Raw genomic sequence first — 26,884 nt, 5'->3', positions numbered from 1 at the left:
TGGTTCTCAAACATTTCAGCACTGGGACGCACTTTTTAGAATGAAAATCTGTTGGGACCCTCTGGAAGTGATATCATTAATCTAGAAGTAATGTCATGGCTGGAAGTGACATCATCAAGCAGGAAAATTTTTAACACTGCCATATGAAAATCAAATCAATTCACGAAATAAGGAAGTAAGAAAAGTTTACAATAAGTTTTAAACTGTATTTAAAACAAAGAACCACCCTCCTAATGCCCCCAAGCAGTTGATGATCTGTTTAAAAAAATTCCTCCAACATCCCAAAGACTATACTCTTATCCACACTTACCCAGGAGTAAGACCCATTGACTATAATTGCTAAAAGCATATACATAGTAGCCTGTTAAAGTACAGATCTGTAATATTTCCCTATATGCAGTCACATACCATGATAGCATCAGTTTAATTATAATATATTAAAAGTTAAATACCCATTGAAATGAATGGGAACCCACTTGAAATTGATCCACGACCCACCTAGTGAGTCCCAAACCACTGTTGGAAAAATGCTGCTCTAAGGGAAAAATGCAGGCACTAAATTAATGGGGGGGGGGGGGGGGAAATCAGCCAGGGCCACCTTTAGGCCAATTTGGTCAAACTGGGCCCCAGTCCTAAGGGGGGGGGCCTGCACTAGCTTGCAAAGCACACGTGTTTCGCCCTGTTCCAGAGCCAACCTTGAGGTAATTTGGCCAAATCAGATCCCACACCTGAAAGTTTCACGCTGGGGCAGTGAGCAGAGTGCCTGTAGCCAACACCTCACTCTGTAGCTGATGCTCTGGCATGGAATCTTCCATGCTGAGGTGTCACAAGGCAAGCATAGCACACGGAGTCTTGCTGCTGGATGGTCCTCTTGCCTGCCCTCGGGTCGGACTGGCTTGAAATTCCTCCCCCAAGCTGTTGGCAATGATATTATCATGTCACCACCACCTACTTCCAGGTGCCATATTTTATATGGGTCACCATCAGCCCCTGACTCATTTTTGCCACTTGTTCTGATGAGTAGGTGGACCACGGGGAGAGGGGGTTGGGAGCCCCACAAAAATGTTTCACATTGGGCCCTGTAGCTCCTAAGTCTGGCCCTAAGATCAGCTTTTATCTTTGGAAAAAGTTGCAGAAAATTGAGATTACAATCATAGACATGTCTACTCAGAAGTAACTTCTACTGAACTCAGTGGGGCCTTCTCTCAAGTAAGTGTGTACAACACTGCAGTTTCAGTCAAGGATCTTCCAACATCACATCTAGTTATTTGATTTTTCTCTGTAAACCGCTTTGTGAACTTTTAGTTGAAAAGCGGTATATAAATACTGTTAATAATAATAATTAATAATCTAGTCTGACACTGAGGCTGCAATCCTAACCACACTTCCCTAAACCCCATTGAACAAAATAGGACTTCCTTCTGAGTAGACATGGTCTGGATTGCACCCTGAGTTTATTAATATTCTGCCATGGCTTCTATTTCCAGTACCCTATTATTATTATTATTATTATTATTATTATTATTAACAGTATTTATATACCACTTTTCAACTAAAAGTTCACAAAGCGGTTTACAGAGAAAAATCAAGTAACTAATGGCTCCCTGTCCCAAAAGGGCTCACAATCTAAAAAGATGCAAATGAATACCAGCAGACAGCCACTAGAACAGACAGTGCTGGGGACAACTTTGAACAGTTGAATCTTAAACACTGTAACCTCTGAACCAGCAACACTGCCCTTTTTCCTGCTAAAAGTTCTAAGAAGATCCACTTGGACAAAGCACTTACCTGACCCAAAGCAATGGTGTCTTTCAGGGCTAATACAAATGCTCCCAAAAGGGAGAAGGCACAGTGGACTCTATGCATTCATATATTAGAAACACATTTCTGGGGGCTTTGTTGAAAATATGTCTCCTACCGAATTAGCCAAAGTAATAAACTATTGAAACAGTCCTAAGATTTCTCTTCAGCAAAGGGCTTAGTATGGCTTCTGACAAAAAGCCAGAATTCACTGCAGCATATATCAGAAAAAGAGTGGTATATGGAGATATTTAAGGACAAATTAGCATATGCTAATTTGCAGGAGATGCATACCATACCATGCAGGAGATGGCTAATTATGAGCAGGAGGTTGAAATATTATACACATTTCTTTATTTAATTATTTCCCCATTATTTAATTTATATCCCATGCCTTTCTACAATACTTGCACTCAAGGCAGCATTAACATTGGACAAAGCATCTACACAAGCAGCTGTCCCCATCAGCTCACCTTTTGGATCTGTGCAGCTATCACTCCATTGCTGAAGTTGGTCTCTGAGGCTTCTGGCTCAGTGTAGCTGTTCCGATTGCTGGTATTGCTGGCTAACACTGGAGTAGGTGTTGTGTTTTGTATTTCAAATGGCTGGCTGGAAGAAGGCCACTTGCCCTTTAAGATGGCATGGCAAATGTTGTCTATGCGGTTAATAATTACTCGATCCTGCCAAAGAACCAGATACGCTTCACTGAGTTGCATAGGTTGGCAGCCTCTCACATTATAATCCCTAGGAGAACCACAGCTAGTAAACTAGTTTCACTTCAGGAATCTCTTTTGGAGGAAGACAATAGAGAGGTTGTATGAGTTTACCCCACCTGGAAGAATTTTTTTTATAGGGTCTTAAGCCTGTGCATATTAAGGTATAGACATAGGTCACCCCTGTAAAGAGGCTTCATATGATACCATGTCCAGCTCTCAACCAAGAAAATACTTGATGCTCCTATACAAATATATATAGTTAGCGCCCCTCACCCCGCTAACTCTACTACTTTATTTTTGAGGCCTCCTTTGAAAGCAAGTTTGCATACATACAAACAAAAGAGGAAGCAGAAAGAGAGACCTATGCACCCTGTTCTCCCATCACAACTGCACTTGCTCCTTTCTCCCGTCATAACTCAAAGCTGCTCAGTAGGGTTAATTCTCCACAGCAGTATTCAGTGATGGGTGGTAATAATCACAGTGGTGTTCTGCAGCCTAGGATGTTGAAAGAAATCAACTAGAGAGGATCAAGTCTCTTTCTAGAATAAGGGAAAGGGACTCTTTCTCAATAAGAGAAAAGAAAGCAACTAAAATGTCCTTGTCAATGCTGCTGAAATGCTGTTTGACTTCAGGGTCAGCAAAAGAGATCGGTTACCACAGGAGATGCTTTTTTCAGAGACATAGGGCACAATCCTAACCAGGTCTACTCAGAAGTAAGTCCTATTTTGTTCAATGGGGCTTACTCTCAGGAAAGTGTGTTTAGGATTGCAGCCATAGTCTAACAGCAACTATATAACTGAGAGCACATCTTTCAGAGGAGAAAAAACTTTGCATGTATAGTTGAACTAAAGCCCATCATATATTCAAATGCTATAAAGCACTAAGTGTTCAGGGCCTAAGAAAGCTATGGTGGTTAACACCAATGTCTGACAAAATATGAGAATATAACACACGAAGCATAAGAGGAGAGCACTCAACTCAGAGAAGTTTACCAGAGCTGCTTCTAAAACATCACCAGAAACAAGTCTTTCCCTCAGTGACAGAAACATATATTCACTTCACGCAATACATTTTCAAAGAAATTAAGAAACTTGCCAGGGTTTATATGTGTGTCTTTAAAAACAACATGATAAGTGTATCTCAGTCTCAGCAACATTGACCTAAAGCCCTTATTCATGCATACTTAAGCTACCAAGCCACCTTAGGCCACTCTGAGAAAGAGTAGAGTGTCTTCTCCTGCAAAAGCTGAGCTATGGTAGGTGCCCGGACATCTTGAAGTTCATCAATCTCTCCAGGCACAGCAAATGTGGAGCTCTTGCTCTCATCTTCCGAAAACTTCTCAAAACAATCTAGATAGAATAGTAAACAGCAGATTTTGCCATTAGTTAAGGATCCAAATTATTATTCTTTTCAGTCTCTTCTGGGGCACTGAATGACACTCCCCCCACCCCCAAACAAATAATATGACAGAGCTGTTAAATGTTCCTTGGTTAACCAACACTTAGTAATGCTTACCATGGGTTATCCCATTGTAGTGAACCACAAAAGCCATTGGTAGAGGTGTTTCTTTCTGGTGAGTAAGATTAGAGTCTTACTGAACACAACAGGCTGAGTAAAGTAAATAACACTGTTTTCAGACACCTCTAGGCATTAGGATATACAAGAATGCTCACCATCAGAAAAAAGTCCAAACAATACTCTACCTTGATTTTGACTGGTTTCTTCCCTCTTCTCGAGATCTTGACTCTCACACTCTTCTTCCTCTCTTTTTATTTCATTTCCACAAAGGGGCTGAACAGCAGGACTGTCCCTCTTCCCTTCAGTATCATCTCCCCAGGGATCCACATCCATGCAAACAGGATGCGACTTAAGAAGCTCCATCTGAATTGCTGAAGCCTGGCCATGTACAGAGTGGTGGTGGTGGTGGCAGACCTGGATCTCCTGCAAAGCTGGGATGTGCTCCTCAAGACTCTCGCATTCAGCCTGATCATCCTCCCCAGCCCCTGTCTCACTATCACATTTGGATGCTGCCTGTTCACTTGAGACAGATTCAACCAGTTCCTTATTTCTTTCCTCCATAAACTCATCCAGAGTACTGAGAATACAGGAACTATGTTTCTGCCCCTCTTGCACACTGGCCTTGGTTTCATCACCAGTTGGGACCTTTAAGCAGCCTCTCAAATCTTCCACTGTGTCAGCTGTTGTCTCCAAATGATCCTCCTCCTCCTCTTCTTCCTCCTCCTCCTCTTCTTCACTGTGGCTCTGACTCTGCACTGATTTCTCTTCCAAGCCCTTCTCATGCAACAAGCCCACAAACCTTTTCTCAGGATGGACATTTATATCAAAGTTATGAAGACTAGGGCCATACATTCCTATGCTTAGTACCCCTTCCATGCCATCTCTTTCAAATGGTACTGATCCTGGGCTATTATACTGATTGTCCACATGCTGAAGGGCATCACAGGGTTCTACAGTAAAGCTCTCTGAGGGCTTTGTCTCCTTGGCTGAAGTCTCCTGGGATGCATTCTGACCCTCCATTTGGTCACTGCCCAACTGCAATTGATCCAGGTAGGAGGGCTCTCTTGTGGTGTCAGCATCGCAGCTAGACAGGTCTTCATCCCCATCTATTTTGCCCTCTGCCATTTTGATAGTATTGCTGCTGACATCTGTGCAGCTGGGGCTATCACGAGCAAGAGAACTATGCTCACTGTTGCAGGCTTTCTCATCATACATCATGCACATCAGAGAATCAGGCAAAGAGCTCTCATCATAATTAATGGAAATCATGCCCCGGACTTTAGACATAAAGTTTTCACAGCTACCATCCTGAGAGATACTTTCTGTCCGTGAAAGACCATCACCTGTACTTGCTAGTTTCATGCAGTTCTCGGTTTCTGTCTCTGCAGATTCATGTTTTCTTTCCATTGGATTGTACAAAGGGGAGCAATACAGTTTAGAGTTTGCCTGATGATGACAACACACGTTTTCTGCACCAAGGACCCCCATCCTTTTGTGTTGAGCATAATTTCTGTAGGCATCCAGAAATGATAACTGGGGGTCATTCATGATGTAATAGTCTGTGCGATTCAGCCCATGTTTAGCCATACCAATCAGCAGATCTCTGTCATGCTTACCACACTCCCACCACACAGGAAGGTACAGGCTTGGACGGCAAAGTTTAAGCCGTTCGTGTAGCTGTGGACACCTCAACACTTGCTCACGAACTTTCCTTAGGAGCTCGATTCGGTACAGTGTCCTTGCAGCACGCTCCTCTGTGATTGGCTCTACATAGATACTAGGATCTGCTGGGCCTACAGATAGGGAAAAGGATAGAGAACAGATAAAATCACAGAGTGACACTGGAACAGAAAAACTTGTGAACTTTTTTAAACCCATACTGCCTATGGGTTTTTATTGAAATGTTGCTACCGTTTGATATGTTTTAAAGGTTTTAAAAGTATGTTTTTGATTTTAAATCTTTTTAAAATTTATTTTTTGAAAGTGTATGTTTTAAACTGATATCTTGTTAATTTTGTATTTTAGTTCAATTTTATTTACTGTAAGCTTCCTTGAGCTTTTGGACAGGCAGGGCACAAATGTTTTAAATAAATAAATAAAAATAGTTTGACTGCATGTAAATTACAAGTGTTAGGATACCCAAGTCATAGTTACTTGGCAGCTGGTCTTGCTCCTTGTTTAGTGTTATCTACAAGTGTCTTCAAAAAGAAGCTTAAGAAATGCCTCTGGAAATATAGAGTTTTTCCAGAGATGTCCTTGTGTTAGTAGACAGCTTTTAGTGTGCAGTGGTTTGACAATATCCCTGCCATCAATATAGATAAATGGAAAACCAGTGTAAATTGCAGATCCAAGAGCCTGTAGTTTGGCTATGCCACATTTAATAACATAAATATTATTTATTTAATAAAAATAAAAGGGCCTCAGTGATAACAAATCCCATTCAGTTGCAGAATTTTTGATTGGAGTTGAAACCCAGCAAACAGCCAGCAAGAGAGCAGAGTTGCTAGGTATGCACTTCTCCTTCTGTACCCTAATTAACCAACTGCTGACTTTGTCCCTCATGCTAGGGGTAATGTGTCAAGAGACTTAAAGTCTCCCCCCCCCCCAACATTTCCTTCTAAACTTGTGACTTTGATCAGTGCAGCATGTATGACAGTTAATAACCATTTTTAAATATAAATAATAGTCCCTTGGAACATGGCTATCTAAGGGCTCAATCCTATCCAAATTTCCAGCACCGATGCAGCCATGCCAACAGGGCATGCACTGCATCCTGCAGTGGGATAATAATAATAATACATGTGTATCTTCTTCTTACCTATGAACAGACAGTCTTAAACATGTACATTACCAACTGTTGGCTGGCTTTTTTGCCAGAAAGAAAAACAGCATCTAGACCAGAATACTGTTTTAATTTAAAATCCTTTACTGGCACAATACAAAAGATTAATGTGTTTCTTATAATTCATTAACTTGTGATATTACATTAATATTTTTAGGTTGTGTAAAAACATTAACACTTGAACATGCATAATCTGAACCAATTTGATGTCATCATACAAAGTGATGTTTTGTGATGGTATGAAGTGTTTGGCAATGGAACAGTCTGCCTCAGAAAGTGGTAATACTCTCACTGCAGGAGGTCATTAAGCAAAGGTTGGATAGCTATCTACTGGGAATGCAGACAGCCTGCATTTGTAGAGGGTAGGACTCAACTATCTCAATGTTCCAACTCCATGATTTTACGTGTGGAACTACACAAATAAATTAAGAGGTTATACCCATCATCTTAGAACTTAAAAGTTTACAGTCCTTCCACTCACCATCTTCTTTCCAGTGAGGCAAGCGACAGACATTCCTGCACATTGCAACAAAGCTGTAGAAATATTTTTCTAGACTCTCATCAGTTTTCTTCTCCAAACGAGAAATGGATCGGAATTGGGTCCAGTCAAAGATTTTCTTCTCTGGATCATAAACCACACCAAATGAAGAAACAGTACGGTAGAAATCTGCTTGTTCTCTTCTGGTCCATCTGCAGAATGCATGAGAAACACACCATATAACCAAGTTCATGAAATTTGCCATTCTTCCAATTTACAGTGTATCCACAATTTTGCATCAGTTCTGATGAGTCTACATGTTTTTGTCTATTTTAATATTCATATATAATCAATTTTAAAAAATCTAACAGTGCTGGAAGCAGTTTCATGCTGATGGTTACAAGGAACAGAGCACTCTCCTGTGAACTGAGACAGTTCCTCAAGACTTACTAATGTCTCTCTATCCTAACTTATCTGAACCTCATCCCCAGTAAGCCAGTGGTTGGTCTCTTCCCCAGAAATGAAGAAGAGCACTTGGTACTTCTTCATAGTGACAGTGTATAATGGAAATCATAGCTCATGGTTCAACCCCTCTCAAAGTAGTAAGAGAGCAGAATATAGTCTTTTCCCTGTGAAATAATGGTTACTATCTTAAAGTTCTTTGACTTTCTTTTGACTTTGCACACCCTACAATAGCAGTCTCCAAACTGCAAGCCCCTGCATCCAGAAATTACCAGTCCTTGCACAGCAGTGGGTGTCCATTCCACTCTGCGGCCCCCAGGTTTTGTTGCTAATCTTCTCAGAAACTTGTGCCAGCCAGTTACTTGTGCTGCCCATCGCCCTAGCAGTCTCTGTGCCCTGATTTCTGGGCAGAAGCAGCTACCCAGCCCAAATTTCTGAGAAGATCAGCAGTGAAACATGGGGGCTGCAGTGTGGAATGGAAAACCATTGCCATGCTATGCCTGGACCAGTAATTTCGGGGTGCTGGATTCGGCCCATGGGACACACTTTGAAGGCTACTGCTCTACAAGATAGGCTCCTTCTCAGTCTGTGAAAAGAGAATACTTCCTGACCAGCAGGACCATATTTTGTGTGTGTGCCTGTGTTATGCCTGAATCTTGAGTCAGAATGCATATGAATTTCATAATATATATAAAGGACCTAACAGTGACTCCCAAAGATGTTTAGGTATGCCATTCACAACCCGCTACTTTCCATTACCTTTTCTGCATTTCCTTGGTCACAGGATCTATCTCACTGGCTCTTCTTAGCATCTCCTCTTGCAGCCAATAGCCATGGTTACAAGGCCCCATGATTTCAGGCCTCAGTGGCAGTTCTTTACGGTTGCACCGTTGGTAAACAGTGACAAGACGCCGCAGTCTGGCTGTGAGGGCAGATGACACAGGCCAGCTGGATTTGTCTGAGTCGGAGCCATCCTGGGCTTCAAACATCAACAAGGTAATTAGTACTTAACACAACCCTGCAGAGTTCTTGCACAGACTTCTACTGATTCATTAAATACTTCATCCCAACTATAAATATATGAACAAAATATCCAGTCCATCACTCCTCCATACTGTGGATGGGACAGGCATCTAGCAACCGTAGTTGCTGTAGTTCTTGTAGTTCAGAATCCATTCACTTATAATAAATAATAATAATAATAATAATAAACTTTATTTGTATCCCGCCCTTCTCCCTGAAAGGGACCCAGGGCGGCTTACAACATGTAAAAACAATTTTAAAAAGCATGATTTAACACAGATAAAAACATATTAAAAACACATTAACAGAGGCCATAAAAACAGTAGTCAGAATAAAGTCAGAATAAAAAGAGCATAAAACAGCAAATCATAGAGGAATCCAGCCTGTCAAAAAGAAACTAAAAGATGTATAAAAGTGTTAAAAAGGCCATGGAATCAGAAGGCTTGTTTAAAGAGCAGGGTCTTCAGGCCTCGCCGAAAAAACTCAAGAGAGGGAGCCATTCTCAAGTCAAGGGGAAGGGAGTTCCACAACATTGGTGCCACTACTAAGGTTATTGTATTTGTTTTGTATTATTCTGCTTTGCTTCATTTTCCTTTCCAACTCTGGAATGTTGCCATTTTCCATTCATATGGTTTTATGGGAGTGATAGAAACAAGAGGTGAGCTCCACAAAAAGGGTAGAGCAAGGCTTTTTTCTGTGGAGGCTTCAGTGCTGCAGAACACTGAAGGAGGCTAAACAAAGTTGCTCTTAGGTTCTTAGGTAGTTAAGAAAGCTGTGCAAAGCCTTTGTATTACAATAGGCCTTCAGCAACTTATGTGAGATTTAATGACAGGTTTTATTATTGTATTTTACAGAAAGTTGTTTAAATATTTTTTTACAATGACACTGACAAGTTTTTACTTGTCTTACGCCATTTCTGAGTTGTTTGGAAGAAAAACACAATAAAAAACTTTTATAACAAAATGAATTGCTAAGGAATGCTGTCATTCAGAAGATTTGCACCTGAGATTACAGGTTGTGCCTTGTTATCCACTGCGGTTCTGTTCTGGAATCCCCAGAAGATTAAAAAAAATCAGTGAATACCAAATTAGTGGAAAAACAGCTTTAAAGACCCACATCCAGGTTTCTTGCCCCTCCAGAATGCATTGGTGTAGACCGGGGTAGGCAACCTTAAACACTCAAAGAGCTATTTGGACCCATTTTCCGGAGAAAAGAAAACCTCGGGAGCCACAAAACCCTTTTGACATCTAAAATGAAGATAACACTACATATATAGATTTTTTTTAACCTTTATGCTATGTATAAAAAAACTATAGTGTGTTGTATTTTTGAAGTCAGTCCCAGTAGAGGCAGTGGGGCTTCCTCCCAGGGAAGTGTGGAGAGGACTGCAGCCTCAGAGCCCCTCCTCTGCCAGTCTACTCAGAAGTCAGTCCCATTAGAGGCAGTGGGGCTTCCTCCCAGGAAAGTGTGGACAGGCCTGCAGCCTCAGAGCCTCAGGCAGAGGAAAAGAGACCACCCCCCCAAAAAAATAGCATCCATCCAAAAAAGGGGAAGACAGAGGTGGAGATCACCCGCTCAGCAGCACCACGACCACCACCACCAGCAGCAGCACAGAGGAGCCAGGCGACTGAGAGAGACCCACAGCAGAGGCGCTTCATCCCACCAGCTGCTGCCCAGGCGAGAGGCGCTGTCCATGCCTCCGGGGGTAGACCTGCCCCCAATCAGCCCAGCAGCGTCTCTCTCCCCGTGGCTTCTTCTCTCCCCTCCCAGGGCCTCCCCGCCCCAGATCAGCGGTGTGGGGTTGCCTTCCAGCGCCCCTTTCTCTGCAGGTGGAGCGGGCGCCTACAGAGACGATCGGGAAAGCGCAGGGTCCTTGCGCAGCCGACCCCTGCTGGGGAGAGGGCAATGGGATGGGAGGAAGTTTGCAGCAGTGGGCTCAATGAAGGGAGCGGGCGCCATTCATCGGGCTCAGGTCCTTCCCTGGAGAACGCAGGTCCCTTGCGGGGGAGGGGCAGTAGGGGGAGGTCCTCAGCACCCGGACTCCGGAGCCACAGCAGACAGCTGAAAGAGCCGTGGGTTGCCAACCCCTGGTATAGACGTTATACTGCATTCAGCCACTATATAGTATGAATAATGGAATCTAGTGGAATGAAATCATAATTATTTAACAGTACGAAGGTAGGAAATTGGATTTTGGTGCTTTTTTTCCTTGTTACAAGGTATTTAATGGTGGACCTCAGTATCAGTGGTAAATCAAATAAGTGGAAACCGAGGTCCCACCTGTGTTTATAAGTTACAAAGAACCTGTTGGAAAGATTTTCAGATTCTTTTCACTGACGCAATGCCAAACAGTCACAGACCTTTTAAAAGGGTTTGGAGGCTTTATTTCTACAATAGTAAGTGAATTACACAAGCCAATTGATTCAGTTTGGATACAAATGTTCACTCTAGTTTCCCATCCTGTTTCTCAAAGAACCACATCCAGAAAACCACATTAAATAAAGTGAGATAAACAAGTTACCCATGTGACACTATGTCATTTCCACCTCCTTATTGGGCCTATTATGACAGGTTTGGTACATGGTCCCGGCTCTAATTAGGCGGTCATAGTGCCCTGCATCCCAAAATATTCCTGGCCCACAACTTTAGTTATACAACAGTCATTCTCTTGGCTCCAATTTCAGTTATTTTTCTCAAACTAGAGAAGATAATTTAAACATTTCTCCCTATCAAACCTAAACACTAAAGTAAAGTTCTTATCATTGACATTTTAAGAATATATTCTGATATATATTTTCTAGAAAATAATGCTTTAGGAACACACACTATATTCCCAAGTTAGCATAAGCTGCTCATTCTAGCCAACAACTTTAATGCCACCATATTTCCTGGGGTTCCAGCATCTGGTTTGAAGATATGTGAGGCAGTACCCTGGCTGACATTAAGTAGTTCTGTGCTAGGCCGACACCTCAATGGGAGACTGTATGGAAACCCCAGGTGCATCTCTCTCAAGTTCCAGCATGGAAGAACAGCAGGACATAAATGCAATCAACACAAAAGCCATGCAAACATTGCCTAGAACTTCCAGATACTCAGCCTCACCTGCCACACTGTCATCTTTCTTTACAGTGACTTCACCAGAGCAATCAGAAGTCTCCTGTGGAAAAACACATCCACTTCAACAGAACTTATTTAACCACTGGGTTGTGGGACAAAAGCTAAAAAGAAAAGTGTATCATCAACCATGGCTGAATATGTTGGCTCATTTCTACAGATCCTTGAAGTATGTAGTAAGGCAATTATTCCAGAACAGTGGTTCTCAAACTTTTTATAGCTCAGGACCCACTTTTTAGAATGACAATCTGACCCGGACCCACTGAAAGTGATGTAATGGCCAGAAGTAACATCATCAAGCAAATTAAAATAAATAAATAAATGTAAATAATTAAAGTGCAACAAATAAGGGGAGATGATATGGGGAAGCCAACCCTGTTCCACCAAGTGAATTATCTCTGTAGCTTGCCTACAATAACCTCAAATCCCCCTCCCCAAAAGTCAGTAAGATTTTTAGTCCAAGCCAATGCCCAGTTCAAATTGAGTTCTTATATTTAAACCAGTTTAGTGTGATTTGGGATGAAAAGTTCTAAATCCAGTATGCTTTTTGGCTGGGCTGGATTGATATTCAAAGCTTCACTCCAGCATTAAAACCCCAGAGTAATAAGGAAATTCAGCTCCACCAGGGGAGAGAAGCGTTTGGACTATTAGGACCCAACTCGCTTTACAAGCGTAAAAAAGAAAAAAAAATCATCTTTCTAGCTCAAGTCTCTGTTTTTATCCTTTTTTGGGTGGGGGGGCTGCCTTCTGGAGCATTTGTTGAGCTACACTTTCATCAGATTGGGATCATTCTGGTAGCTTTGCATTCACCTTTGCCTGACCTTCAACATCAGCCAAGGCACATTTGCTTACTCATGAGTAAACACAACCACGAAGCTTAGTTTAGCTTTCCATAGGGCTCAAAACATTCGTCAGCTTGGAGGGAGGGACTTCCTTCTCTGGTGTTTTTTGGAGGCTGTGTTCATCATATCCAGATGCTCTGGTGGCTTTGAATTCTTCTCAACCTGCCCTTTGCAATGAACCAAGGCATGTTTGCCTAATCATGAGTAAACACACTATATGGCTCAGTTTCACTTTCCATAGGGTTCCATGCATTTGCCTTCCCAGCTATCAGCTAAAATCACTACCCACCAACAATCAGGATCCTCAGTTTGAGAACCCCATTCTAGAATATTGTTTACAGTTATGGGTGCTGTAGTTTAAGCAGGATATTGAGAACACGGAGCAAGGGGAGAGCAAATAGGATGGTGAGGAGGCTGAAGACCATGCCCTATGAGAATAGGATGAAGGAATCTGGCATGTTTGGAGAAGAAACAATTAGGAGGTAACATAATAACAATTTATAAATAACTGAAGGCGGAAGATGGAGCAATTTGTTCTTGATTGTGCCAAAGTGTAGAAGCCAGATAAATGGGTTTAAATTACAAGAGAGATTTCAATTAAATGCCAGGAAGAATTTCCTGATGGCACATACTGTTCAGCAGTGGTACAGTCCACCTCAGAAGGTGGTAGACTCTCCATTGTTGGAGGTCTTTAAGCAGAGGCTAAACAACAATCTATCAGTGATATTATCATTCAGACAGCCTGCACTGGCAGCATGTTGGACTTAATGATCTTGTAGGTCCTTTCCAACTCTATGATTCTAAGACTAGTCTACATTTCCTTCACCATTACAAGCAACACAGCACTAAATGAACTGCTATGAACCTACCTGAGAAACACTTTTTATGGTAAAGGTGATCCAAAGTCTAAATTTTGTAAGGTGTGAAACTGTGAAAGGTGATAGTTGTTGGTTATGTAGCTCCAAGCACACCACATAAACTGAGGCTGGAAAATGCATAGAATGAGCAGTCCACTTGCTGCCTCTGGCAAATCACACATACCTCCTGTTTCTGTAGCCCTTCCAGCTTGTCTGTACTGCTCTCTTCTTTATCTAGATTCCCTCTAAATAAAATAACAAAACAGGGATTGAGTCTGTAGAGATTTCTCAACATATGGCCAGAAATTAATTCCTTTACCAGACAAGCAGAGCTTGCTATACAACCCAAGCCATTAGGAAGATGATTCTCTATAACAGGGAATCTGACAGTCTAAGCCGTTTAATGCACAATCACCAATGGGTATACTGCTTTCTCCGTCTTCTGAGGACTCAAAGTTCTGTGAGAACCCAAAATATAACCTGGTTTTCAAACAACATGGATGTGACTTCCCTCGGATGTATGGGAAAGTATGTATGATACACACCTACTGTAAGCTACTGAAAGAACTTGCTCCAGGAGTTCTTTTGATGTATTTCATACAAGCCCAGCCTTCCTCATCTACCAGTTTGCAGCATCACCCAGAACAGCGAATGCATTTCTAATCACCAAGTCCCTCTGAGTTCTGCTTTCACACTGACATTGCCACCTAGATAGTCACTAATACTGTCCTTGAGGTGTGTCTTGTGCTTCTGACAAATAAGTCTGCAGATGAACTGGCTTACACAGGCTTACCTTTCTGGAGCATCCTGCACTCCATCAGCGACACTCTGCTCCACCGACAGCAGCATCTCATCCGGCATGCCTACCTTCTCAAGAAAGCATAGGGCTGGGTCAGCTCGCATAGCATTGTACCGTTCATAACCTGTCAAGACCCATGAGAAAAAATTGAGGATATTCCTCTGAGCACATTCAGACAACTCCTATTCCTTCAATGTCCTGTCGTAAACATAGGGGGGTTTGGGTGCTCAGGGTTCTTGGTTTTCGAACCTTAAAGCCCTCAAGGCCCCTTGCCCAGTAGTACTGTCACCACCCTGTACATTCCAGTGCCTCAGTTCAGGGACACTGAGACCCTCTAGGCTTAATTCTATCCCTTGCAGGCACTGAGCTTTTTCTCCAATTAGAGCTTCAGTCCCCACTAGACTGTGAGGTTACTAGACCTCAATGAGCACTTGGTAGCCTGCTGAACGGCTAGGCAGGATTCTGAACCTTTGTCCCCAACAGGCAATGAAACAACTTAGTAAAAGATATTTTAGTTTATTAAGTACATAAAGTTACACACTCTACAATAAGGCAGCAAATGCTAGAGGCATAAACATCTAGGAAACATATCAGCAATAAAATAATAAAGCTAGCTGGCTATCTCTATTAATACCTATCTCTAACCTGGGTCAGTTACTCTTGTAGATCTCTTAGCTCCAGGGCTACCTATGAGGCCAGGTGCCCATGATGGACAATGGAGCTCAAATGCGTGCAGGATGTTGCACCCAAAAACTCTGTCCAAGAAGGAACCCCTCACATCCCCTGGGCACTCATTATTATACTTCTGACGCTAATAGTACTGAGGTGACTTCGTACTTATTTAGACAGTCCAATCAGAACCCCTGAGGAACAGAACCTTCTTGAAGTTGGCCTAGTTGCTAACCCCTCATACTTCTTATCCCCCCCAACTGGAGATCCACAGCTGCACTCCATCACTCTTGATAAGGCGCCTCTCTGTCTGCTAAGGTGCTAAACATTCCAATGCGTTGTAATTCTTGTTATCTGTCCTTTCTGGCTAGCAAAGGAGGGACAACAAATCTTTTTGTTTATTTACTCACTTTCCTGCAGCTGGGAACTGCTAGCAACTTCTCAGTTACACTGTCTTAGTTTGGTTCAGGTTTCTACTGCCAACCTAGGCCTAACACGTACTTATTCGTGACATGTCCACATAAACAGTAGAAATAGCAGAAGGTATGATAGTCCTGCCTACATAACTAAGTGCTGTAGCTGAGTAAACTAACAATATTATTGCAGATGAACAGTGTGAGTGACCAATCAAGGAGAAATCTTGCTTGTTGAGCCCTCCTTTGGTTTTTTCTTGCATTGCAAGAAATCTTGCTAATAACATATTTAGCACTAGCACAGGCTTGCACCTGTATCTGCAAGGGTTCCATTCCAGCATCCCCCACGGTTACCTAAAACCACAGATGCCTACCCCACCATCCCCTGGAGCCAAGGGGATCAGAGCTTCACTTGTCTCTGGGGGGTCCTCTGAGTTCGGCAGGGAAAATAACTCAACTTCCGGTTTCATGGAGAAAATAGAAGTGATGTTTTAAATGCCTAAGAAGGCATTGGGAGGTCCAGGAAAGCCCCGGGGGATTCCTCCGGGCCTCCCAATGCCTTATTAGGCATTTTAAATGTCACTTCCAGTTTCTCCATGAAACCGGAAGTTGTGTTATTTTTCCTGCTGAGCTCAGAGAACCCTTTGAAGGTGAAGGGAGAGGAGCTTGCCTCTGGAGGAAGCAAGCATGGGGGGGCGTGTGCGTGAGGGTCTGGACCTAATCTGCGGATAACTGAATCTGCAGATACAGGATCCGTGGATATGGGGGCCCCCTCTGTAGTCCTCTCCTAATGCTTTGTAGAATGTACAAAGCATTTCATATGTATTATCTTGATGCTGTCTTTACAACAAATCTGTTACAATAATTATTATTATCCCACATAGCAGCTGGGGAGCATAAGCAATGAAGTGGCAGAGGTGAGAGTCGAACTGGGGAAGTCCTGATTCATAGTTCAGTCTTGTAACCACTATGCTTCCTCTTCCCATGTCATCCCAATACAGGTTACAGAATTCAGGTTTTCTTGGTGCAGAATTTAGATTTTTTTAAAGCGTACAGTCCTCCTTATCTTTTTCATAACTAGGAAGAGGAAAAGATCCACTAAGGAATAAAATACTGTGAAATGAAGTGTAATCTCCCAAATTCTGTCTAGTTCCCCACTTCAGGCAAAGCCTAACACAGCTGGAATGTCTATTGACACTCTACCCCATATGCAAGGAAAATACCATGTTTGAAAACTCCAATAAGGAGGGATTTATCTGCCTCTGCATTCCACCAATCCACAGGGATCTCCACATAATCAATGTCTGGCAGCAGGACATCCAGATCTCTAGAAGGTAGAGGGGAAAGACGTAGGTTACATTCTTCAGGCTTCTGTATAGGTTCAGGCATTCCTCTCATGCACAAAACTCAATATAGCATCTTTTTAGACATCCAGGGTGCACTTGTTGGCAGCTTTCTCCAAAATCAGCACTATCACCACAGAATTGTTGTGCTTACCTAAGCATTGCCACATGCTGTACTATGTGTAAAGGGAAGGCAGTCTATTCACAAAGCAAATCCTAAAAAAGTGGGGGGGGGGGAATGGCTCTCTAATCTCTATTCTGCCTTGGGATACACGCATATTGCTCATCACAGTGCTGCTCTGGCATCCTGAGAAACCTGAGGAAAATTATTTCCACTATATTTTAAAAAGCAATGTCAACTGCATTTCTACACAGTTCAGCAGAATGAGATTACAGCTCCAACACAACATTTGTGATCAAGAAAGCCAATTTGGATTTCAAAGCAGAGTTTTAGGTTACAAACTACAGTTTCAAAGATGAACTACTCAGACTGTAGCATAGGCTCCCATTTGATTTATTCATAGCAGAGGGCACAGGCCTCTGAAGTAGTAGGTGAAATGAAGCAGCACAAATCTAAGCATCTGTCAACATATGCATTTATCTGTATACAGTAGAGAGGGCCTTAGTGGCAGTTCTGCAAGGGGCAAAAGATTTAGCTCTTGGGTCAGGAGTCATATTTTTTCTACCACCCGGCACATTGCAGAATGACCTGTGAAATTTAGCGGAGATTCACTTGCCATAGCACTACAATCTAGTTCTGCAAGTTTTGTTTCAAGTGGCAAACTAGGCAAAGCTCTTCCAGTTTTTACTCCAAATAGGCAAAACTCTTCAGCTGCCTTGCACTATGAAGATTAATTTTTAATTTCTCCTCACTGACCTTCTATTTTCACCTAGTCAACTTGACACTAGCTAGGAATGTCCATCCCCTCCCCCCCGCTCTGTGAATCTTATGTGCTCCAGTGAAGGACTGAAGACAGTAGTTCCTGTAAATAATATTAACATATTTTGTCCTTTGCAAATGCTGTGGCTCTATGAGAACGTTCCAAAACCTGTACAGTGTTGGGGGTTTGAACTTAGGAGAGTCAACTAATGCTGATGGAGACACATACAATGTCAATCAACAACTGTTTAAAGAATAATGAACTTTTCAATAGCCCTTCCTAATGAACTGCCCTTTAATTTGGCTTGCAGCCTGGAACTCCTCTGTTCTATGTACCTGAATCTTAGGAACTGAAATTAAGTAGAAGCATCCCCACGAATCCACAGGTTCCATATCCGTGGTTTCACTTCTCTATAGTTCTCAAATTGCTCTCCATCACGCTCATGATTCACCCCTCTTAGTTTGCAAACATTTTGCAAATGGAAGCTTTTTCTTCCTTTTGCTTTGGACAGGAAGTAGACAGTGAAAACCTAGACTCATAGTTGGCAAAGCAATGGTTCCCAAACTTTTTAGCACTGGGACCCACTTTTAAAAATGACACTCTATTGGGACACACCTAGGTTTATGAGACTAAAAAAATTTTCACTTTACTAACCGTTCAAGTCTCTGCATTTTTACTATGGGAGGGGCTGCCTTCTGGAGCTTTTGTTGAGCTCCACGTTCATCAGAATGAGACCATCCTGGTGGCCTTGCATTCTATTTCACTTGGTTTTTTATAAGAGTCAAAGCACAATTACTTACTCAAGAGCAAATAAGCATATGTTGCTCTGTTTCGGCTTTCATAGGGCTCAATACATTTTCCTTATCAGCCTGTCAGTTTCGCGACCCACAGTTTGGGAACTACTGTGCTAGAGGAACGCTACAGGAGGCAATAGTGAGAACACTAACAGGAAGTCCTCTGCTGTTCACTTTCTGTTAGCATTCTCACTATCACCTCCAGTAGTGTTCCTCTACCAGTTATGAGTCTAGGTTCTCGCTATCTACTTCCTGTTTCAAAGTGAAAGAAAAAGTTCCCTTTTGCAGTTTATTCAAACAAAGGAGGTGAGTCATGAGCATGACTTGGAGGAGGGGATTTGAACAGGGTTTGAAAAGGGGATTCAAATAGGATTTGAAATGTACTATGTTCAGTACATTTGAAATGCAGGGACGTGTGGAGGGGTGTGACAGGTGAGGCAGAACCACCTCAGCATAGTCTATGGAAAAGTACCGCAGCTGCCCTACCTGTTTACACCTGAGGAGGCTCTCTTTACACCTGAGAAAGCTAGTGTAAGGAGAGCCTCCTCGGGTGTAAGCAGGCATGGTAGCTGCAGTGCTTTTCTATGGACTATGGTGGAGTGGTTCTGTCTCACCTGCCACACCCGCACTGCACATCCCTGTGGAAATGTCTTGTGACTGATTCCAAATACTGATGGTAATGCATATGTGTGAAAAGATTTTCTACTACAGAAAGTTAATTATTTATAACTTTAAATATTGCTTTTACAGTTGAAGCCTCTATATTTTGGCTTCTTCTAAGTATACAGTGGTACCTCGCATAACGAATGCCCCGCGCAGCGAAAAATCTGCAGAACGAAAGCATTGTGCGAAGTTTGGTAACTCGCAAAATGAATTTTTATGACTTATGCTTCGCATAACGAATTTTTGTTTTGGTTTGTCTTAAGGGGGGATCTTCATGTCACTTTATGATCCCATCCACCCTAGTAAGGGGCGGATCTTCATGTCACTTTATGATCCCATCCACCCTAGTAAGGGGCGGATCTTCATGTCACTGTATGATCCCATCCACCCTAGTAAGGGGAGGATCTTCATGTCAGTTTATGTAAGTAAATCCCATTGTGCTTGCTCCCAGGAAAGTGTGCACAGGATTACAGCCTTCAAACTCCCCACTCAGCATCCCCCCATCGCTCATTCACCCTCTCACTGCCCCATTTCTTTCATGTTTCCCCCCATGATCACGGCAAAAGCAAGCAATTGAGTGCAGCTGCTCTGTCCTCCCCAGCTTAGAGCACAATCCTGTGTGTGTCTCCTCAGAAGAAATTCCCATTGTGCTTACTCCCAGGAAAGTGTGCACAGGATTACAGCCTTCAAGCTCCCCACTCAGCATCCCCCCCCCCGTTTTTGAAATCCTCTGTACAGTATGTATGCCTTTAAAGAGCACTTAATAAACACTTTGTAAACCAAATTTGACTTTGTTCTGACTTTTCTTGCCCATAGGAACGCATTAATTAAATTTCAATGCATTCCTATGGGAAAACGCGCTTCGCAAAACGAAAAACTCGCATAACGAAAGGAGTCGCGGAACGGATTAATTTCATTATGTGAGGCACCACTGTACTTAGAAATAAATGTTTTGCACAGTGGAACGTAACAGAGGAACTGAAAAAGTGTTAATTCAATTGTTATTGTACTCATTTTATCACATCCAAGTATGTGGAGGATTCAGTTATGCTACTGAGGTTTGTTTATTATTCAGCTCCTGATAAAGATGTTGTAAAATCATTCAGTGATCTGTGAACTACCACTGAGTTTGGCCTATCTGAATTCTGTGGACTTTGACATCTATTTGTTACTTGACAGGAATCAAGTCACAAAATTTTATATGAAAACTTTAAAAAAACTTTCTAGTAGCTATCCCTTTGTACTAAGGGCCCAATCCTATTCAATTTTCCAACACCGATTCAGCTGAAATGCACTCCAAGGTAAGGGAACAAATTTTCCCTTACTTTGAGGAGGCCTCCATGACTGCCCCACTACTGGATACAGCGCAAGCACCATTGACATGACTGCTGCATCAGCACTGGAAAGTTGGACAGGATTTGGACCTAAGGTACAAAAATTCAAATGCTCTAATTTTGTGCCTTATTTCTATCATTGTTGCCAGGTTAGCTCTTCGGTTGGCTACTGAAGTATCACAATTCATGGACCTTCTTTCTAGTCATGTTGTGTTTATTGTCACTAGTCCAGCTGTGCTTATTGTCACTCTCATCTGCATATAATTTTAAAACCACAAATAATTTACAAAAAACAGAACCAATCTCTTCAAATGTAATTTACAACAGGGTATTAATTCCCAGAGTTGTACACCTCCCTGCTGAGCATAAAATACATGTGTATACACACAGGAGTGTGTGAATCCAAAACACCACCTGTGTGTGTGTCCTATACTGTGACTGTAACAAACAAGTGCAGGGGGTTTATAATGCAAAATTCCAGATGGCTGATATAACATACTTGGCAGGTGTTCCTTCAAAGGCTTTATCAGCTGCCTCCCCCAGTACTTCAGCTTTCAAGTAGTAGAGCATCCGCACCCGCAACAGTACCCTATCAAATGAAAAAACAGCAGATGAAATGGAACGCAAACTTGAGCTTCCACCACATTGCCTGATTCCAGATCCACAAAGAATCTGCAGCTCTACAGTATGTGCTGGTATGTTTTCTGGCAATGGAAACTGCTATAATTGCCTGAACAGCACTGCAGGAGTCAAACCCAACTAGACGAGAACCAGCTGACCACTACTAGACGATTATGCAAACCACTACTAGACGAGAACCCTCCAGAATGCATGTTGGTGAATGGGCAGCAGGGATTAAGTGACACCTCATTCTCTTAGCTCCTGTTCTACCACAAAATCCACCAGCATACATTATACAGCATTTAAAAGAACAGGTACACCAGTAAAACCAACCCACACCAACTCAATTAACTGGGCATTTCCCAATATATGTGCATAAAAAGATAATGCACATAAGATAAGAATGTATGTGAAGGAGCAGATGATGTTGCAAGCAACAAAACCACACAAAACATAAAGTAGAAATTCCACAGAAATCCCAGGCTTGCAAAAACTGGATAGTTAGAACAAAGGCATGCTCTCTTGCTCTCTCCATATTGACAACCCAGTATCATCAGCTGCATTACACTGTGGCATGCATTAGAGAGGACAACTGTATGAGCAACTGTTCATAGCACAATGGAATGCATTCTGGAGTTCCCTGGCCAGACCCCATTCACTCACTTGTTGCAATGTTGCTTTAAGTGCTTTTTGTAGCTGTCATCATGGAGGACAATCTCAGGATTGCAGGTGGTTAGCCAGTCTGCATTCTTGATTTCAGGAAGCAACATCTGGTTCTTAGTCTTCTTCCCCTTCCTCCCTCTTGGCACTGGGGCTGATAAGCCTGTAACAGACAAGGGGCAGCATATGAGCAGCACCTCAGGATCAAGAAAGGTCTGCATATTTGTACTTTAACCAAGGAAGCTCAATAAGCCAGTAGGGCATGGAGGTGACAAATCCTTCTTTTAATTGTCCATCCCATACAAAAAACAGATCAGAAAATAGTACAGTTATTCATCTCAGGTCCCATACCTATATTAGGCAGTTTGAGTGCAAGAAGGCAGCTAAAGTCAGGCTCCTGGGTACTTCTAAAGGCTCCCATCATGCAACACATCATAGCCTGTTTTGAAAGAGCCAATTAACTCCAACATAATCTGATAAAGATAGCTCTTTCTGAATTCTAAAACGTATATATTATTATGATTGTTGCTATTATACTGCTTTTCTGTGCATAAATACTCAAAGTGGCTAACGTCACAGCAATACAACACATAAAATAAACTTGCAAAACCAAACTACCAACAAGATTACAATATTAAAAAAACAAAATGTACAGGCAACGCAGTCTTTAAAAGCAGAAGAATCAAAAAATAAAAACTGTTGAAATAAACATGTTTTCTGCAAACACCTAACAACACAGAATGAGGAGCCTGGCATAGTTCAACAGGGAAGAGATTCCAGAGTCTTGAGACCACCACAAAAAGGTCTCATCTCTTATCACCTGACTTCTCATCAAACAGAAATAAGAGTACAAGCCCCAATGCTAATCTTAAACTCAAGGTAGTCCTTGAGGCAACCTGATCCTATGCTGTTTAGGGCTTTACAACCTGAAACCAGAACTTTAAGCTGAGCTTGGAAACAAAAAGGTAACTGATGGTGGCAATGTGAGCTGCACTGGGGTGCAGCTTGCTGGCAGTAAGAGGAAAATGCTTAGCCGGGCAATTAGGTAGTGGAATCCATGGCTCCACTATCAGCACAGCAATCAGGACACATGGCTTTGCTGGCCAACTGACTGTGCAGATGCACCAATCAGTCAGGCACCAGCCCAGCATCTGGTGATGTCTCCAGCAGTCACACATGCCCATCTATAAGACGGATGGGGGAAAGAGGTGCAGCTGACCCCAGGGAAGTAGGACTGGTCTTGGCCCTATAAAACCTATAAAAGATTTTATTAAGAGCAGACCGCAGGGGCAAGAGGGAGCGAAGGATGTGGAAGAATGGAAAACAAGAGAAAAGCCAGAAGGATCCAGGAAGAGGGAAGGAGAGAAAAGCCAGGAGGAGAGAAGAGTGAGAAATGAAAGGTGAGAGAATCCCTTCTGGGCCACAGAAGAAGGTAAGGGCACATGACACCCAAGTCCAGTCTAAGAAGACACAGGGGCCATGGTCCCAGAAGAGTAGGAAGGCCACAAGGAGCCCAGAAACGGACTGGTAGCAAGCCCCCAGATAGGGACTGAGGGTGTTGCTGTCAATAGCCCCTCCCAAGCTGCCAGCCCTTGGACAGGGACATGATAGGCTATATACGGATCCTGAGCCCCTTCCCTAGAGGGACTATGCAAAAGGAGACTTAAGGACATCCAGAGAGCATAAAGGCCAAACTGAAGCAAAAAGGGTGGAGATAAAAACCAAGGGGTAGGGTGAACCTCTCTCCTTTTTGTGTTGTCTTGCCACTGGGCTCAGTAAACAAAATTGCACCACTCTGGTTATGTCTGGTCTGATATGTCAGTGAGCTTCACAAGTCACTTGGAGATTGAGTTCCCTCTGTGGAAGGAGGTGGTGGAGATGTCAATCAGACACAAGACTAGAGCTATGTAATGTTGGCAACCTTCAGTCTCGAAAGACTATGGTATCGCACTCTGAAAGGTGGTTCTGGAACAGCGTCTAGTGTGGCTGAAAAGGCCAATTCGGGAGTGACAATCCCTTCCACACTGGGAGCAAGTGCAATCTGTCCCTGGTATGTCTCCCTGGCTATGGGCCTTCCTTCTTTGCCTCTTAGCCTCAGACTGTTGGCCAAGTGTCTCTTCAAACTGGGAAAGGCCATGCTGCACAGCCTGCTTCCAAGCGCTCAAGCGCTCCAAGCGCTCCAAGTCTGCCTATGGCCGCTCAGAGGCCAGGGTTTCCCACTTGTTGAGGTCCACTCCTAAGGCCTTCAGATCCCTCTTGCAGATGTCCTTGTATCGCAAGACTAGAGCTATATGCTGTGATCATCAGGCACCAGATAACTACTGTTTCAGAAATGCTTTTAAAGATACCCCCCACATAAAATGTATTGTAGTAACTTACCAAGGAAGTTACATTTTTGTTGCTATTGTATTGTGACTGCTGTATATTTTATTGTTGCTTTCAGCCCTTGTAAGCCACCCTGAACATTTCTTTGAAATGAAAAGGGTATACATTTGTAAAAATCAATTAATACATGAAATTAGGGTGTGGCTGACTGATGACAGCTCATTTTTTTTCTAGCAGAGACTATAACTACCAAATCAATCAAAGCTGGTGAAATACATTCTTAGCCATCGCCCCAGCAGGACCCCACTATTCTTACGAGTTGATGTGTGAGCTTCTCCACAGTGAGAAGCCTCAGTCTTTGTGCAACAGTTGGTTTATCAATACTATTTTTCCATGCTTTCTTGACAGTTGCATTTGTCGGACAGTAAAGCTACTTGACCCATGTTTGATTTAATGATTACTTTAACAGCGTGCACTACAGAAGCTGATTAAAAACAGAACAACAAAACAAGTCTGTGGTACCTGAATGGTTCTGCAGGGCCTGATTTTGTCCATCCTTTGTGGGAGTAATCAAATCCCAGATAAAACTCTTAATCTTCTCATCTCCCTTATAATGTTTGACACAGTAGACCAGGAGTGCCCGGCAAATCATTTCCATATCCTTCTCGTTGAGATGCCATTTAAACCGGCCATGAGTCAGGATGTCTTTCCAGCGCCCCCAGCTTGAAAAACAAAGATGTACAGTACACCCTTGTTTTAATGGACTTCAGTTTAACAGACTTTGGAAACAGATATTTTCTGCTTAATTATAAACCAGTCATATATATTTTACACATGCATTTCAATGCATTCAACATTAACAAACTTGCAATATTAACTGAACCCCTTCCCCCATTAGTCCATTACATTGAAGGCTCATTGCATCATAAATAGAAATAATGCTTTTTGAAATTTGTCTAGCACTTTCACAATCTACAGTTAACCAGGAGTTTAACCAATAATGGCTGACCAGCCACAGGAAAAGGAAAAGAAACTCACAAACAGGAAAACCAAGAAATGAAAATGAAAAGAGCACTTGCAGAAATAGCAGCCATCCCAAGGCAATACCAGGTTAAACTCCCAAGGTAAGCTTAGCAAAGAGATGCACCCAAATATAAGCAGGTTCTTCTCCACGCGGAAACACTCTGCCCGCAAGTAGCGACGTGTTTTTTCATTGAGACGCCTGGAACGCGTAGGTCGCTCATCAGAGTCACTATCTAGCTCAGAGAATTCCATCAGCTCATCTTCCTCAAAGGAATTGTAGTGTTTGGTCTGCTTTCGGACACGGGGTCTATCAATCACTAGGCTCTCCTGCAAGAGGAAAAAAACAGAGATAACTCCTTGTGTCTGTACCCTATCTGAGTACATTTTTAAGTCCTATGAACAACATCAAATGATTTTAGAATCATTTTAGAAGAAAATATTGGTGTATTTGGATGTATAGTATGTCCTACATGACTCCTTCAAGTAACTTTGGCTTTTCTCAATTACGTTAATTTGGGGAGAAAAGGAGTCTGGATGGATTTCTTCCTCTTGAGCTATGGCATGCTCCTCCATGGACTAGGAGACGGGAGGCCATTTCTTACATCAGGGATTTACCACCCACTCCAAATGAGTGCTCCCTTTTTCACAGGGTGGAACCAAACCTCAATGGCATTACACATGCTATGCATGTAAGTCCTAGAAAAACCCCTGCCGGAAACTCTGGAGACCCACAACCTGTCAATGCAATACTAAGCAAGCTGGACCAATCATCTGAATCAACATAAGGAAGCTTCACATGCTCATAAGTAACACCCTAATACTCATGCCTCTGGTGGCCCTACCTGGGAACAGCGGTCAACACACACACACACTGTCCCCTCCATATTAGAACAGAAGAGATTTTTCAGCACTGTTAGTTTGTTCTTCTATAGACAAGGATCAAATATGTGATCATTATTTAACATTCAGATTTTACCTATTGCTTACATGACATGTTACTTATTTTTCAGAATTACCTGTTTTTTGCTTCAAAAAGTTAATTTTACATAGGATTTTGATTTGATCTCAAGGTACGTTTTGTTCATATGTGAAAGCTGATTTATGAATTGTACATCATTTATATGTTGCATATACCTCCCAGCATAATGTCTTTTTCCAGTGGCTGCTCACTGGCATCTCTTGTGTCTTTTTTAGAGCACATGTGCTCTTTTAGAACAGGTAACCACCTATACATAAATAGCTTTGATAGCTCTTTTCTTGGAAAGCAGTATATAATAATATCCATCTGACTATCTGCATTGAGAGATTTTTAAAAAATTGATTAAAAGCATTCACATTTGATCTGACATCAGAATATGTAATGTATCTGTTTTCAAAAAAAAAATATTTAAAGAGGCAAGAGGGGAACACAATCTTAATGTGGCCCTGAGCAGGGATAAGTCACTTGTTCGGACTCCCAAGTGTCACAAATATGTCATAAAGCATGTCTGCAGCTACTCGGGAGCAGGATGGGCCTGCACGGATGCGTGCTGGCCCAGCACAGCTGAAGCCAGAACACTGAGTTTTTGCCAGCCCAGGCAGACCGGCACAGGGGCTGGGAGAGGGCAGAGGGAAGAAGGAACGGAGGTGGGGAGGGGGCGTTTCAGGGCAAGGAGAGGGTGGCCCAAGGGCCGATCAGGCCTGGGAGGGGAGTGGGGCTGGATGTGG

General features: G+C 42.5%; 1 protein-coding gene across 4 annotated transcripts in view; it reads right to left on the bottom strand.

Moving 5' to 3' along the window:
* CHD6 (chromodomain helicase DNA binding protein 6) overlaps window positions 1-26,884 on the bottom strand; it is a 160,963-nt gene that overhangs the window by 10,971 nt on the left and 123,108 nt on the right. For all 4 annotated transcript variants that reach the window (XM_066625300.1, XM_066625302.1, XM_066625301.1 and 1 more), the window contains 13 exons: window positions 25,302-25,504; window positions 24,677-24,876; window positions 21,833-21,992; window positions 21,048-21,137; window positions 16,757-16,860; window positions 14,446-14,575; window positions 13,837-13,897; window positions 11,942-11,996; window positions 8,576-8,795; window positions 7,358-7,566; window positions 4,220-5,827; window positions 3,717-3,865; window positions 2,274-2,480 (listed from right to left, as the gene is read on the bottom strand). In XM_066625300.1, the coding sequence (XP_066481397.1) occupies window positions 2,274-2,480; window positions 3,717-3,865; window positions 4,220-5,827; window positions 7,358-7,566; window positions 8,576-8,795; window positions 11,942-11,996; window positions 13,837-13,897; window positions 14,446-14,575; window positions 16,757-16,860; window positions 21,048-21,137; window positions 21,833-21,992; window positions 24,677-24,876; window positions 25,302-25,504 (3,396 nt within the window). The remainder of the gene's footprint in view (window positions 1-2,273; window positions 2,481-3,716; window positions 3,866-4,219; window positions 5,828-7,357; window positions 7,567-8,575; window positions 8,796-11,941; window positions 11,997-13,836; window positions 13,898-14,445; window positions 14,576-16,756; window positions 16,861-21,047; window positions 21,138-21,832; window positions 21,993-24,676; window positions 24,877-25,301; window positions 25,505-26,884) is intronic.

This window comes from Tiliqua scincoides, chromosome 4, assembly GCF_035046505.1.
Source record: "Tiliqua scincoides isolate rTilSci1 chromosome 4, rTilSci1.hap2, whole genome shotgun sequence".
Classification (NCBI taxonomy): Eukaryota; Metazoa; Chordata; class Lepidosauria; order Squamata; family Scincidae; genus Tiliqua; species Tiliqua scincoides.
Note: the sequence above shows the minus strand (reverse complement) of the source record. Positions and strands in the feature narration are given on the sequence as shown.